The 15,660-nt window shown below is 36.6% G+C and overlaps 2 protein-coding genes across 10 annotated transcripts; both read right to left on the bottom strand.

The window, feature by feature from the left end:
* Nucleotides 1-1,449: 1,449 nt before the first annotated feature.
* LOC137736093 (uncharacterized) lies at nt 1,450-5,767 on the bottom strand. Of its 8 annotated transcripts, none has more exons than XM_088688417.1 (8): nt 5,423-5,767; nt 5,181-5,241; nt 3,420-3,700; nt 2,969-3,189; nt 2,607-2,822; nt 2,395-2,493; nt 2,226-2,306; nt 1,450-2,112 (listed from the first exon to the last, which is right to left on the bottom strand). In XM_088688417.1, the coding sequence occupies exons 3-8, from the start codon at nt 3,691-3,693 to the stop codon at nt 1,555-1,557; spliced, it is 1,449 nt and encodes a 482-aa protein (XP_088544543.1). In that variant the 5' UTR covers nt 3,694-3,700; nt 5,181-5,241; nt 5,423-5,767; the 3' UTR covers nt 1,450-1,554. The 8 variants fall into 8 exon arrangements, with proteins under 8 accessions (XP_088544543.1, XP_088544544.1, XP_088544539.1 ...); XM_088688418.1 differs by having other exon boundaries at nt 2,395-2,472; nt 2,951-3,189; XM_088688413.1 differs by having other exon boundaries at nt 2,951-3,189.
* Nucleotides 5,768-9,439: 3,672 nt separating this feature from the next.
* On the bottom strand, nt 9,440-14,292 carry LOC137744327 (uncharacterized). 2 transcript variants are annotated; one of them, XM_088688710.1, is made up of 7 exons: nt 12,850-14,292; nt 12,367-12,763; nt 11,391-12,263; nt 11,209-11,242; nt 10,910-11,059; nt 10,490-10,721; nt 9,440-9,829 (listed from the first exon to the last, which is right to left on the bottom strand). In XM_088688710.1, exons 1-3 carry the CDS (start codon nt 14,148-14,150, stop codon nt 11,511-11,513), a joined length of 2,451 nt encoding a protein of 816 aa, XP_088544836.1. In that variant the 5' UTR covers nt 14,151-14,292; the 3' UTR covers nt 9,440-9,829; nt 10,490-10,721; nt 10,910-11,059; nt 11,209-11,242; nt 11,391-11,510. The 2 variants fall into 2 exon arrangements, with proteins under 2 accessions (XP_088544836.1, XP_088544835.1); XM_088688709.1 differs by having other exon boundaries at nt 10,910-10,998; nt 12,850-13,246.
* Nucleotides 14,293-15,660: the final 1,368 nt, after the last annotated feature.

Consider the following 15,660-nt stretch of genomic DNA (forward strand, 5'->3'; position numbering starts at 1 on the left):
GTCCGCGAGAACACTGGAAAACTCGCTAGAAACTAGGTAAATTTTAAACGTTCATAACTTCTTCAATACTCAACGAAATCGAGTGATTCAAAAACGAAAATCTTACTTCTCGATGAGACTAAGAGAATTAATCTTTCTTGACTGCTAATTCATCATGGTTTTACCGAAAAATGGCTCGAAAATGGCTAACCATTTTCGAGTTAGCCACTTTTGAGCCCTTTTTCGGCTAAACCATGGCGAGTTAGCCATCTATAAAGATACCATTCTCTTTCTGTCATTGAGAAGTATGATCTTTGTTTTTGAATCACTCAATTTCATTGATTATTGAAGAAGTTATGAACGTTTAAAGTTTACCCAATTTCGGCGAGTTTTCCAGTTTTCCCGCAGACCAGTTACATTTGAGCCTATTTTCCGGTCATCTTCAGCAACCATTGGGCTTCCAAATAGGTATAATCTTGTTCTACACTTTTCTATCTTCATTTTGATATATTATGGGTCGAATTTGGTTAAGAAACAATTGAGTTACGAAACTTTAAAAATTACCTAAAGAGTTTTTAACGGAAGAACCAAAATAATGGATGGTGGACAATCTCATGGATCATTTCTATTGATTTTCAATCTTCAGGGACCAAAGTGATGAGTTATGCAAATTTCAGAGACCATTTTGGCTATTTAGCCTTTTTTTTTTTTTTTCTTTTCTCACTAAGCTTAGCTGCCTCTAGTGAGCCTTAGCTGCCACCATTCATATCCCCACCCTGCTATTATCACCACTCATATTCCATCATTATTGTTACCACCACCACTGTTTCTACTTGCACCACCCTTGTTGCAATCATCTCCACCACCACCCAGTAGAAAAAACACTTTGCGTGACGTAGGTACCTTCGTCGTGCAAAGTCAAAAATCGTTGCCTAAGGGTTTGCGCAACGCAACCTTCGTCGTGCAAAGCCCGTCGCGCCAAGGCGGTGACAGTAGAGTTTGCGCGACGAATATCTAACCTGCGTCGCGCAAGGACACTTTGCGCGACGTATGCCCTACGTCGAGCAAGGCTACTTTGCGCAACATAGAACCTACGTCGAGCAAAGGGTCTTTGCGCGACACAGGACCTACGTCGTGCAAAGTGGATTTGCGCGAGGCAGGACCTACGTCATGCAAAGTGTCCTTGCGCGACGCATGGCCTACGTCGAGCAAAGAGTCTTTGCGCGACATAGGTCCTACGTTGTGCAAAGTGGCCTTGTGCGACGTATGACATACGTCGAGCAAAGAGTCTTTGCGCAACTCAGGGCCTACGTCATGCAAAGTTGCCTTGCGTGACGCGATCTACGTCGCGCAAACCCCTTTCTTTTTTTTTTTTTTTTTTTTTTTTGTTTTTAATGTTTTATTCAAAACTAATTTTTTTAAAATTTTTTTTGATAAATATATTACAATTAAATTGTAAAGAATAATTGATTAACCAAGCAAAAGTATTTAATTATAAAATATATAAAAATGTATATACAAGATGTCCAAACAAAAAAGAAAAAACTACAAGTGAACTAGGTATAAAACATCAAGCTACTGAGTATCGGGAGGGTGAGGTGGCTCTGAGGTCGAAGGTGGATCAAGATGAGGTACTGGTAGCGAGACTTGTAGGCCGGCCGTCTGTATGGCTCGTACAAGGTCTCTCACCGTCTCAGCATAGGTCCTCACCTCCTCGTTCTGGGCCCTCAGTTGCACTTTCATCTGATCACCCTGGGCCCTCATCTGCTCCCTCATCTGATCGCTCTGGGCCCTCATCTGCTCCCTCATCTGCTCGCCCTGGGCCCTCATCTGCTCCCTCATATGTTCTTCCTGCAACGCAAGCTTACCCCTTAAGGTTGTCACTTCCTCTATCAATGCATCAACCTCTGCTGTGTTCGATCTGGAAGAAGAGGCACCCGTCTCACGAACCCGTGATTTCCCCATACCCCGAACAACTTGGCCATGACGACGACCAAGGTTCTGATCCAGGACTTCAGTCATGATCTGAAAACCTACATCCTCTGGTACCATGACGTCCTCGATCGAAGTCTCTGGGGGAAGCTGCGATGCTGCTTCTTGGAGAACAGCAGTGCTCTTTTCCACCATAGTATCCTGTAATAATGAAGAAAAAACATATAATGTTTAATAACAAAATATAAATAATATTTGAACAATTCATACATATAAGAATAATAATAATAATAATAATAATTACATATACTTACATAAAACTGCTCAGCGGTTTCATTACCAGGGCGAACGTAAACGTCCTTGAACATGTCGATCTCTGGGAACTTAGAACCCTCCTGAAGAAAAAAAAAAACATTAAGAAAATTTTATTAATCAATAATAATAAATAAATTGTATAAAATTTCAAAGTTAATATAGTTTTACCTGACGTCGTTCCTCAAGCCTATACGAAAAGGGCTTCGAACCAGAATGGTGGAGAAGTATCTTTGACTCCCGAGCTTTCTGGCCAGCAACATATTTCTTCTGTTAAACACACAATATACATGTTAGTGCGACTATTGAAATAAATTAATAAAAAAAGCTTTAAAAAATAACTAAAACAATAATAAATTATTATTAAAATATTATGTACATACCACAAAATTTGGGTCCGTAAAATGCTTGCAGAGCCACTCCCAATCCTCTGGCCGGTCCTTCAACTCGCTTGGAACATGTAAGCGAGCAATCTCCAGATTATCCCATTTCTTAAAATAATTGTGAAAATTGTTCTTCCAATGTTTGTACCGGATTGATAAGGTCTTCTCTAAGTAGGCCATGGCCTCGAGGGATATGTCATCAAGATCATAAATGAACTACGAATATGAAAAATGATGAAATAATAGTAAGAAATTTAATAATATTAAAGATAATATATTTTGGTTTTTAATATTTGTAAACAAAATTTAAAAAAATGATAAAGGCTAAAAATTAATATACTAACCGACAACTCGTGTCGCACCAGTTCCTTTGTGTCCTCGGGAATTTCTGCCCAAGACTCCCACTGAAAAGGACAATTGTCTCGAATAACAACACCACAGCTACTAGCGATGAAGCTATGCTGCTGTGAGGTAGCCGCTCCACGATGTCGCTGGTCATACACAATCTTGATCTTGGAGGCGGTCTGACGTACGTTTTGTTTCTGCTTCAGCATTCGACTAGGCCCCCTGGTGTTTTTTTTAGCTGGCCAAAAATACTTAAATGGTGAAAACCTTAAGCTTAAATTTGTACAAAAAATTCGACACAACCTCCCCTAATAGTATAGCATTTCCCAAAATCTTAAAATAATAAAATAACAGTAATTCACAACTTGCAACACATTTTTACAATCCAACATATTTTCACCATCATAAAAATAATAATTTTAAAATGAAAAAAAAAATGCAACGTAGTGAGAATTAGAAAAAAGGTACCTGGCTGGGAGGCCTCACCCTCGACTCTGGATGCCGAGGAAGTGTGATCAGAAGGCTCTGGCTCGCGGCGGCGTCGGTGAAGACGCCGTGCACTGAGCGGCTCAACCGACACTGATGACGTCGATGAGACGGGCACCTGAGACGCCGTAGAAGTAGCCTCAACAAGGGGTGTAGGCTCTTGAATCAATGGAGCACTCACAGGTGGAGCAGTAGATGCTGATAATGCGGAAGGCGCATTGGTCACACTCCGACGACGAGTGATCAACTGCGACATCTATACACTTTTTGAACCATAAAAATATAACATTAGAAACTAATCCTTTCTTGCATTTGAAACTAATCACCACTTGGACTAATAAAAGTGAATACATTCTTGCAGCATGAAGTAAAGACACAAGAAAACCAAATGTACAGAAACACATGTTGGACTTCATCACTTTGAAGTTCACGTATGAGAGCTATATCAAGTCATCTAAATGGCGTTTAATCCAGAACTTATGAATGAAATTATTCAACTCTCTTCATACTTAATCATGTCCTCCTTACACCTCCCCACTAGATAGAGAATCGAAAAACATGTGTTCACCCCCCCCCCCCCCCCCCAAAAAAACCCAAAAGGAAAAAAAAAAAAAAAAAAAACCATCCTGATTCCACTAAACTTTTTCAAACAATTTATTCTCAATAATGTTCAAATTAATATAAATTACCTTATTTTCCCCAAATAAAAGTAGAAACCACCATTACTTTCAATCTCAATGGCGTTTAATCAACTAAACTAACCTTATTTCCCCAAATGAAGGTAGAAAGCACCATTAGTTTCGATGAACACAATATACAACTATGCACATCAATGATTTCAGTTTAAATGTACAAACGGTTATGAAGAGAAAACACACATGATAGTTCGACATTTTAAAAGTTTCAAGCTTTTACTTCTACGCAACATGGGTTAACCAACTTACAGAACACATAACACGATCAACACCATCAACAAGCCCCAATCTTGTCACAACTACATAAATACAGAACAACTATATATATATATATATCATTACAAAACATTGGAGAAAATTTTGACCATGAGGCTTATTATGATATGGCTACGTTATTAGCCATATTTCCTTATAAATGTTATTGACTTTATATAACTGACCAAAACTTAATAAATTTGGTCACCCTGTGCATGTAGGTGGATACTCCATTTATATAGGAAAAGCCAGGGTATCACATGGCTGGTCTTAGTTGGATTTTAGAACATTGTTAGAAACTTTTCAGCCCTGAACCAAAAGTTTATACATTTTAGTTCTTAAAATTTTCCAAATAAATCATTAAAGGAATCAAAATGTTGTATGAGGTCGCCTCTAATTTTTCCAAATAATTAGTCTTTTTTCTGAAATTATGAAGATAAAAAGCAAGAAAGTAAGCAAAATCCTGATCGAAAATAGTGAGATTTCTATACCACAGACACAGAACACTTAATAAGGTAAAAACCATCAAGGAAAAATACCAGTGAAGTTGTTGCTGCTTATGCAGTGAAGGTATCGTCTGAAAAAGAAAAAGAAAACGGATGGCAAGCAATTCCAAAACCAAAGGGACACGCGTCAAAACCAAGCTATCTGTCAAAGTATCGTCTGAAAAAGTAGCGTGCTTCTCCAGTGCACAAAATTTAAATTTTCTTCCCATAATTTAAACTATAAACATCATCTTGATCTTTGGTTCTATGAAAGTGAAACAGAATATGATAAAACTATAAACATGTACCTAATGAAGCTATATCCATGTACTTGTCATTGAAGGCATTTTAAGTTCATCAGCCGCCGGCCTGTTAAAAAGGTCCTTAATTAACACGGCATATGCATCCTTAATTAAAATCAGATTAATAAAAGCCAATTTCATGTTCATACACAAAACACACATACATCAACAAAATACTCAGAAATCAACTTGCAATTTGAGCCTAAACCCTAAATAACAAAAACCCATTGAAAATCAGAAACCCTTACCTTGATTTTGGGACTTGATTCGCGTCGGCTTCGAGATTTGCGTGAAGGTCTGTCGTTTGGGTTCAAGATTTGTTAAGAGGAAAGACAGGTTTGGGTTCAAGATTGTGAAGAGGAAAGATTTGGGGTTCAAGATTTGTGAAGAGGAGAGAAGGAGATCTGGGGTCTACGGGAAAAGAAAGGGGACGGGATTTTGGGTTCAAGATTTGTGAAGAGGAAAGAGGGAGATAAAGAGGGATGGTTCAAGATTTCTGGGTTATGTTCGAATAGAAGGAGGAGGGTTCAGTTGGGTTAGGTTTGAATAGAAGGAGGAGGGTTCGAATAGGAGGAGGAGAGGGAGATAAAGAAGGGCTGTCATTTGGGTTCGAATTGAGGGAGATAAAGTGGGCAAAGTGGAAAATTTTGGAAAAATTGAAAAAAAACGCCTATTTTTCACTATTATACCGCCAAAATTATCACACCTTGCGCGACGTAGGTGTTTAATTCGACGTCGCGCAAAGTTGTTTTGCACGACGATTATACTAAGGCGTCACGCAAAGTATTTAATTGGAAAAAAAAAGTATTATAAAAATTACCGAAAATGTGACTTTCCTCCTTTCAAATTCAAATTTTTTTAAACATAAACCCCACAATAATATATTTTTCTAACAAAAACCCACAATAATTTTTTTTTTCATATATATCAGTCAATCTCTTAAGTATTATAAGTACGAAATAAATAAATAAATTAAAATCTACTTAGTAAATATATATACGGTTGAACTTCATAAGAAAAGCATCGTATGAAACTAGTTTCAAAGATCCAACCGTCAAACTTGTTTCTATATGCTTCGAGATCGCATCAGTCAAAAATCGCAAAAAACAAACATGCAAAGATCAAGTAACGGGACAAAACTTTTTGACGATTATAAACGAAAAAGCACGATTTAACGGTTATTTTAACTCCAATTTTGATGATTTTTTACAGCTACACTCTTTGATCCTATATGAATACAATAAACAAATTTGATCATCAATTTAAAATGTTTACACAAGTGGATACCACAAAATCTTATGTTATACTTGATGAAAGTATAAATAAACTCCAAATGTTAGTGAATCTAATGTTTTGATGTGATACGCATTGTACGAAACTAGTTTTAACGATCCAACTGTCAAAGTTGTTTGTATATGCTTCGAGATCGTGTACACCAAAAATTGCAAAAAACAAACATTCAGAGATCAAGTAACGAGAAAAAACTTTTCGACGGTTATAAATGAAAAATCACGATTTAACGGTTATTTTAACTTTGATTTTGATGATTTTTTACAGCTACACTCATTGACCTTATATAAATACAATGAATGAATTCGATCTTCAATTTAAAATATTTACACTAGTGGATACCACAAAATCTTATGTTATACTTGATGAAAGTATAAATAAACTCTTAAGTGTTAGTGAATCTATCGTTTTGATGGGATATGCAGCTTAGAAACTAATTTCAACGATCCAACCGTCAAACTTGTTTATATATGCTTCAAGATCGCATACGCCAAAAATTGCAAAAACAAACATTCTGAGATCAAGTAATAAGACAAAACTTTTCGACGGTTATAAACGAAAAATAACGATTTAACGGTTATTTTAAATCCGATTTTGATGATTTTTTACAGCTACACTCCTTGACCCTAAACAAATACAATGAATGAATTCGATCTTCTATTTAAAATATTTACATTAGTAGATATCACAAAATCTTATGTTATACTTGATGAAAATGTAAATAAACTCTTAAGTGTTAGTGAATCTATCGTTTTGATGTGATACACATCCTACGAAACTAATTTCAACGATCCAACCGTCAAACTTGTTTATATATGCTTCGAGATCGCATACGCCAAAAATTGCAAAAAACAAACATTCAGAGATCAAGTAATGAGACAAAACTTTTCGACGGTTATAAACGAAAAATTATGATTTAACGGTTATTTTAACTCCGATTTTGATGATTTATTACAGCTACACTCCTTGACCCTAAATGAATACAATGAATGAATTCGATCTTCAATTTAAAATATTTACACTAGTGTAGATTTTTAAAACCCTCCAAATCTCATGAACAATGTTATTTATTTGAGTGAAAAATTAATAATAATAAGTGTGAAAAATGTAATCACTCGTAATGAAAAGCTTTACAACTTTCATTAAGGGGTCAACTCTGAAATTTAGTATTATGTTTTACATTTTTTTTGGTCAAATTATGTTTTTCTTTTCATTTTTATTGATTTAAAAAATAATTTTCTTAACGGGTGTTATATACTTTATGTTGAATATATTTTGTGTTTGAAAATTTAAAAAATTAGTTTGTTATTATTCCTTAAAAAATTATATTTTTGAGGCCTATGTAGCCCTCCATAGTTGGAGATTGCCTTAATTAGTAGTGTATCCGATTCAAGTTTTCATTATTAGTAATACTGTTTGGTGCTTGGAGTGGAATGTCAGGAGGTTTGTGAAGGCTAGTCAAACAAAGGCATGGAAGAAGAACCTCTTGAAGCAGGAAATAGAGGAGAGGCTAAGAGATTTGAGATGATGCTACTTGAAAGAGTAACATTTGGATGACGTGAAAAAGTTCCAATTGGATGACGTGAAAGTAGATTTCATATACCAGAACATATTCAACATAAAGTATATAACACAAAATCTTCAAAAACAAAATAAAGTATTTATTTTGTACTCAAAAGGCAAAAAAGAAAAAGGATAAAAAAATAAAATAAAATAAAACTTGCGCGACGCAGGTACATGCGTCGCGCAAAATAGCTTTGCGCAACGTAGGTACACATACGTCGCGCAAATATATTTTGCGCGACACATCTACCTGCGTCGCGCAAGTTGTTTTTTTTTTTTTTTTTTTTCCTTTTTTTTTCCCCTTTTGAGTACAAAATAAATACTTTATTTTGTTTTTGAAGGTTTTGTGTTATATACTTTAAGTTGAATATATTTTGTGTTTGAAAATTTAAAAAATTAGTTTGTTATTATTCCTTAAAAAATTATATTTTTGAGGCCTATGTAGCCCTCCATAGTTGGAGATTGCCTTAATTAGTAGTGTGTCCAATTCAAGTTTTCGTTATTACAGCAATACTGTTTGGTGCTTGGAGTGGAATGTCAGGAGGTTTGTGAAGGCCGGTCAAACAAAGGCATGGAATAAGAACCTCTTGGGCGAGGAAATAGAGGAGAGGCTAAGATTTGAGAAGATGTTACTTGAAAGAGTAACATTTTGATGACATGAAAAAGTTCCAATTGATCATCTATAAGAGTTGAGTCTAACACATCTTACTTAAAAAAGAAAAATGTAATGAAAGAAAAAAAAAAAAAAAAACTTGCACGACTTAGGCACACGTGCGTCACGCAAAATAGCTCAAGTTATCTACCAAGTTAACTTGAGCTATTTATTGTATACTCAAAACGACTCAAGTTATCTACCAAGCTGGTACATTTTAAGCTCGCTCAAGCTCGACTCATATAATTACAAAATATGTAAATTCATTACACCCTGATAAATAAGAAATGTGATTGTTTAAAATGCCCTCGGAAGCTAATCAAGTACAAAACGCATTGCTGCAGGATGGCTATTTGCAATCATAATTGAGAGTTCTCGTACTGTAGAAAGTTGTTTGTCATTTTATCACTTAAAACGTATGGAGAATAATTTTCACTAAATTATTCTCATTTAGCATGCAAATGAAATCACAAGTGCTCAATTATCTGTAAATAGTACCATATTCTATAAAATTAGAATCAATACAAAACAAGCTAGCAAACATTCCATTACCTGTAAATTTGGAGTAGTGAATTCACCAAATAACTTGACATGGAATATGTGTACATCAAATGGGTGATATGTGGCAACTATATATTCTTGATAGACATCCATGACCGTTGGTTTAGCCAGCAATGGTTTTCGACAAAGTAGCGAGCTCTGATCAAGATGATATCTTGGATAGAAAAGCAATTCATAACTGCAATTTTACATTACACCATTATAAATATCCAACAGTACATAATAAAAAGAACTAAAAAATTCAACTGTACCAACAGAAAGGATAGAATGCAGACTTAAAATTCTAGACATAAACTGGACTAAAAGTGTGAATGGCATAAAAGTGTAGGTGCCTAGGCATTTAACCACCAAATCAAAGTATGACATTGATGAAGACAAAAACTATCAGAGGGATAACAACAATCTTCCCCATCCATAACAAACCTTTGCACTGAATCTTTTGTTCCTGGGTAATGTCTCCAAGCACTCGCCACTTCTTCCATTGTATATCATATATGATTAACCCATGGAGACCAGCAACTTCCAAGTACATTCCATGCTTGCTAGCAACTACATGTTGAACTGGCCAATTTTGGGAGATACAAGAAACCTGAACCAAAATTTAAAAGAGACGAAAAAAGAAAATTAAACACTGAGCATAAACAACTTTAGAGACATAAAATTCAATCCAACTTACAAAACATCAGATGAGAATAACATATCAAGTATGTGATGTAAAGACATAACTGGAAGGTTAAGAAGTAGCATTTTAAGTTCATCAGTATCTTCAGACTGCATAACAAGCAATCGATCATCACCATAAATCACTTCACGAACATATGTAAATTCAAACAAGAAAATAAAAGTTTTTTGAACACATTTCAAACAACCATTACACCCTGATAAACAAGAACTACAAACAAGATAGTAAAAGTTTCAAATATGTAAATTCAGATTCTTTCTTAAAAAATGTTCAGTACAGGAAACTAACCCATTTCATTTTCTGTTTCATTTTCTTTTAGAGGATTAAGATAAGTCAACCATTAAAGGAATGTCTAGTACGTGCATGTCACGATCGAATGCAACAAACGACCCCAAAATACTGCGTTAATGAATTCAACTAGGAATGCACGGGCAGGTAGTCACATACATATTACATACTTAAGCCTAAACACTAATCACTAATCCCCTCAAGAACAAAGGGTTGAGTTTCTTTTCAATATTTTTTCATAATATAACTTTACAAAATGATTAAACTATAAACATGTACCTAATGAAGCTATATCCGTGTACTTGTCACTGAAGGCATACACATCCACCCCTATTTGGAACTTGGTAAATTCCGCAGCCATCTGCTTGTAGAAAGGATCATCTGCTAGCCTTAGTGGATGCTCTGTATCAGAGCCATAGACACGAAGATCATCTCCACGCAACTTTAAGCGACCAAAACCATGAGATGGCAGTGTATTTTGAAAAATTAACAATTTTCCCCCAAGGTTACTCTGCAAAAGCACACGCGTGGATATAAGTTAATGCAAAGTGAATGAACAACCAGACTTTTGGAACTGCATAATGAAGTACTTAATAGTCAATTACTCAAGGAATACATAACTTAACACACTGCTTTTATAATTGGTGATAAATTTTATCCAAAGGTAAAATTAAAATTGTTATTTGTGAAGAAGCTCACACTCCATAAGCATAAGCGAGGCTTTAAGAGCTGGACCAAAAGCAGACTCCACATTCACGTTGTCTTGAAACATAGACTCCACAACACTTCTTGATTCAGATAGATTAACAAGAAGATCATCAGGCAATGGAACAAATACATCATCCAGATCTGAGACCACCATCATTTGAGGCTGAGTCAAAGATGAAGGCACATAAAACTGACAGGATCTCAGCACAAATGTTGGTAGTCGGACAAAAAAAAAAAAAGAAAATAACAAATTATGTTAACACTTAACAGTGATAACAGAAAACACATACCTTCAAAGCATGATCGGATGGTTTGGGCCACAACCTGCAAAGAGGTCATCCATAAATTTCAATAATTCGGACATAGAGGTAAATAGACCTTTGGTAGTAGGTAATCAAATATATAATAAAGACAACTCAAATGAAAAGACATCACAACCTTCCATGAGACTAACATAAAACATAAAACTTACATGATATCTTTATCTTTATAGAATGGAGACGATCAGACGATTTGTTGGGAATATTAATGTGGGTAGATGAGAAGCGGTGTTAAACCCCCAGCCTCCTGCTTTTGCCTTTACAAGTTTATATTAATCTTCATCCGAACTACAATAATAACTCTCGCTATCCTCACTACTATCATTTCCGGATTCCCATTCATCCTCATCTTCATTTGTCTCTTCTGGTGCATTGTATTGAGGCAAATCACCAAGGTCAATTGATATTTCGAATTCGGGTACTCCAGGTATGTCAAACGGTTCTTGGACAATATTAGTATCTCGGAGTGTTTCTTCACCAATTTCTATCGAAGATGATAACTGTTGGTCAGCGATGTCGTCGTTGTCATCATGATCTAGTTCCGGAATATCATATAGCCCTCTTCGCTCAATCTTCTGAACAACTTTCCAACCATTGCCGGCTTTAGGGTCATCTAGATAGAATATTTGTTTCGCTATAGTTGCCAAAATGTATGGGTCTTCATCGTACCAATGTGTCGTAGTGTTTACTGATAGTAAACCCTGGTCTCGCTTAACACTCGTTCGGTTATGTGGGTTTGTATCAAACCAAAGGCACTTAAACAGTATCACTTGACACCTGTCTTTGTAAAGCAATTGTACTACACTAGTTAGTTTGCCATAAAAATCAATGTCTTCACTGTCGCCCGCACCCGGGACATGAACACCACTATTTTGAGTAGACGACTTGTCATCACGTGTTGCCCCCAAGAACTTGATCCCGTTTACATGACAACCCGAGAACAATTCAACGTGAAGCGGTCCTCTCGCCAAGTTATATAATTCTTCATCATAAGAGGGTGAATTCAATTCCTTCAATTTGTTCATCTAATATGACATATACAAAAAGTTAACATATTAGTGTAACCAAATTTAAAGAAAGGCATGAACAAGTTGGAAAAATGCTCAATTCAAACCACATACAACTTACATGTGCGTGAAACCACGAAGGAAACAAGTCACGGTGCTTCTTGGCATATAAATGTGAAGGATGTTCCCGCTTCATCAATTGTTCATGCTCTTCAAGGTATGGCAAAGCCTCATCACAATTGTTAAGTATGAACCAATGCGCTACCTCCATGTCATTTTTGGTAAACGATTCGCCATTTACAGGATCGCCAAATGGTCGCGCAATTTGGGCAAAAACAGACAGTTTCTCTTTTCTGACACCACCGTCATTATTGCGTTGAGGACGATTGAAAGTTGTCTCAACATCTTCAAGATACATTGCACAAAAAGTAAGTGACTCATATGCAACCCATGCCTCCACCAGTGATCCTTCGGGCTTTGCCCTGTTTCGAACACACTTTTTCAACTCACCAAGATATCTGCACAAATAAAATGTATGCAACAAATTATTCAAAGCGTTCGTTGATCATGAATCTGTTATATATATAGACGCTTAAGTAAGTACCTTTCTATTGGATACATCCATCGACAGTTCACTGGTCCTGCAAGCAATGCCTCATCTGGCAAGTGAATCATCACGTGAATCATACTTGTAAAGAAAGCTGGGGGAAATATCTGTTCGAACTTGCATAAGACGTTCACAATGTCGTCCTGCAATTGTTTAACATCCGATTTCCGCAAACACCTTGCAGTCAACTGCGAAAAAAATCTCGACAACAATACGATTGGTTTCACCACATCAAGAGGCAATAAGTGTCGAATACCAACCGGAAGAAGGCGTTGGAGTATCACATGACAGTCATGACTCTTCATGTTTGAAAATTTGCACCCCCTCACGTTCACGCAATGCGAGATATTAGAAGCATACCCATCTGGAAACTTTACAGAAGAAATAAAGTTGAAAAACTCTTTCTTGCCATTCGGCTTAACTGTAAAAAATGGATGCCTTTTCTTCAATGTACCACCCACTCTCTTCATCCACAAGGATGATCTAATGCCCATTCGTTCCAAATCGAGGCGGGCTTCGATCGTGTCCTTCGTTTTTCCTTCAATGTCTAGAATTGTCCCGACCAAAGTATCAAACACATTTTTCTCAATATGCATAACATCGAGGTTGTGTCTCAATTTTAACTTTGACCAGTACGGGAGCTCAAATAACATACTTTTGTGCGTCCAGTTCAGATGTGTAGTTGGTCTGGGCTTACTGACCCCTTTGCCGAAATGACCGAATTCCAATTGATTTAACTGATCCAAAATCTCATCTCTGGACCACTCTCTTGGCCTTGGCCGAGTCTCTTTTGTGCCATGGAAGGCTTTATCATTGTGACGCCACTCATTATCCCAAGGGAGCCATCTACGATGACCAAGATAACAAACTTTTCTCGCATGCCAAGACGATGTTACGTTCTCCTTGCATATTGGACATGCCAAATAACCCTTAGTCATCCACCCAGAAACCATTGCATACGCGGGAAAATCGTTTACTGTCCACATCACTGCCGCTCGCATGGTGAACATCTGCCCAGTATACTTATCGTACGTACGAACACCGTTTTCCCATAAATCTTTTAGCTCATCAACCAATGGCCGCAAATAAACATCAATGGACTTTCCTGGATCTTCGGTAATTAATAGAGTCAACATCATGTATTCTTTTTTCATGCACTTCCAAGGCGGCAGATTAGAAGGAAAAACAACGACCGGCCAAGTGCTGTGGATTTGGTTTAAAACCCCAAACGGATTAAATCCGTCGGTGGCAAGTCCCAATCTGACGTTGCGCGGGTCAGCTGCAAAATCAGGGTACATCCGATCAAATTATTTCCATGCCTCTCCATCTGCAGGATGCCTCATAACATCGTCATTTACCCGTCCTTCTTTATGCCATCTCATGTCGGTTGCGGTATGCATCGACATGTACAATCGCTGCAACCTAGGCTTCAATGGAAGATAACGCATTACTTTTTGTGGAATCTTGGTCTTTCTATTCTGTGATGTCATTTTAAACCTCGGCTCATTGCAGACAGGGCATTTATCCAACTGTTTGTTCTCTTTATAGAACAATATACAATTATTTACACATGCGTGAATTTTTTCATACCCTAATCCGAGACCCTTCAACACTTTTTGGGCACTTTTATGATCTTCAGGTAAACAATTCTCCTTTGGGAGCATCCTCTTGATAATTCCCAAAAAGTAATCAAAGCACTTGTTTGACAAATGAAACTTGATCTTACCATGCATCAACTCCACAATTGCTGTGAGCACCGAAAAGTTATCGCAACCCGGATATAATTCTTGCTTCGCATTTTTCAATAGTTTTTCATAGTTTTTGAATGCCTCATTGTCCATGGTTGGACGACCGTCATCTCCCCCTTCCTGATTGGTGTTGCTCGAGGCGTATGGATAAACGTCATTTAGAATGTTCATAACTTGTTCACTAGGATCCACACTAGATTCAACAGTCTCCACTCGTGTCACGTATGAAGACGAAGCTTGGTCTAATCGTTCTCCATGATGATACCAAGTAGTATAGGTCTCCATCATCCCATTTCTTATTAAATGAAATTGAACATTTTCGAATGTCTCCCACATTGAGTTGTTACACCTCCTACACGGACATCGGATATGAGTTGAAGCTAGGTTGTGTCTAGTGGCGAAGTTAATGAACTCATCTATTCCATCCAAGTACTGAATAGCACATCTATTATGATTATGTATCCACTGTCTGTCCATTTTGTCTGCAATCCCAATAAAAGTACAAGAGTTACAACAACTTTAACTATTATTTTGTCACCTTATTCCTCCAGGAAGGGCCCTATCCCATTCAAGAATGCACAATTATGTGCCATAATTTACGATTCCAATGAATTAAATTTTGACGTGGGCTAATTTCGGCAGCATCTCCTTACAGTTCTTCAAGTGCACGCTGTAGATACATAATATCCACCGTGTACTCGAAGAACATCAAGAAATGTTACCAAAATTTCCACTATCAAAACTTAATCCGTGAACCGCAAACTACAACACATAACTTTGCATTCCCAAACTGTCCAAAAAATGGGACAATTCAAGAATTAATTGGACCGTAGTCATGCTTTCGCATCCATACACGAAATCCAACTAATTCTCAAATGGGAAACTAAGCTTTTCTTGAAAAAAGTGTACGAAGTTAAGTAGTATTAACTTCGTACAACACAAAACAATTTTGTAGGTGATGTACAAAAATATGTGCATACAAATAAACTAAATCACGATAATTACTAAAACTAAATCAAATAGATAAAATTAATAAAAATTAATTTAGCGAAGAAAATAA

The sequence above is a fragment of the Pyrus communis genome, chromosome 17 (assembly GCF_041283825.1).
Source record: "Pyrus communis isolate YQ-2024b chromosome 17, ASM4128382v1, whole genome shotgun sequence".
In the NCBI taxonomy this organism is placed as follows: domain Eukaryota; kingdom Viridiplantae; phylum Streptophyta; class Magnoliopsida; order Rosales; family Rosaceae; genus Pyrus; species Pyrus communis.

What these genes read in the sequence shown, in the direction of transcription:
- LOC137736093 (XM_088688416.1), bottom strand. Translation starts at nt 3,693, where the DNA reads ATGTCGCAGTTGATCACTCGTCGTCGGAGTGTGACCAATGCGCCTTCC. An exon ending in TGGTGCGACACGAGTTGTCG is followed by an intron (nt 2,823 to 2,950) that starts GTTAGTATATTA and finishes TCATATTCGTAG; the next exon opens with TTCATTTATGATCTTGATGA. An exon ending in AAACCGCTGAGCAGTTTTAT is followed by an intron (nt 2,113 to 2,225) that starts GTAAGTATATGT and finishes TCATTATTACAG; the next exon opens with GATACTATGGTGGAAAAGAG.
- LOC137744327 (XM_088688710.1), bottom strand. Translation starts at nt 14,150, where the DNA reads ATGTACCCTGATTTTGCAGCTGACCCGCGCAACGTCAGATTGGGACTT. An exon ending in TGGATGTATCCAATAGAAAG is followed by an intron (nt 12,764 to 12,849) that starts GTACTTACTTAA and finishes TTATTTGTGCAG; the next exon opens with ATATCTTGGTGAGTTGAAAA. An exon ending in CTTCGTGGTTTCACGCACAT is followed by an intron (nt 12,264 to 12,366) that starts GTAAGTTGTATG and finishes ATGTCATATTAG; the next exon opens with ATGAACAAATTGAAGGAATT.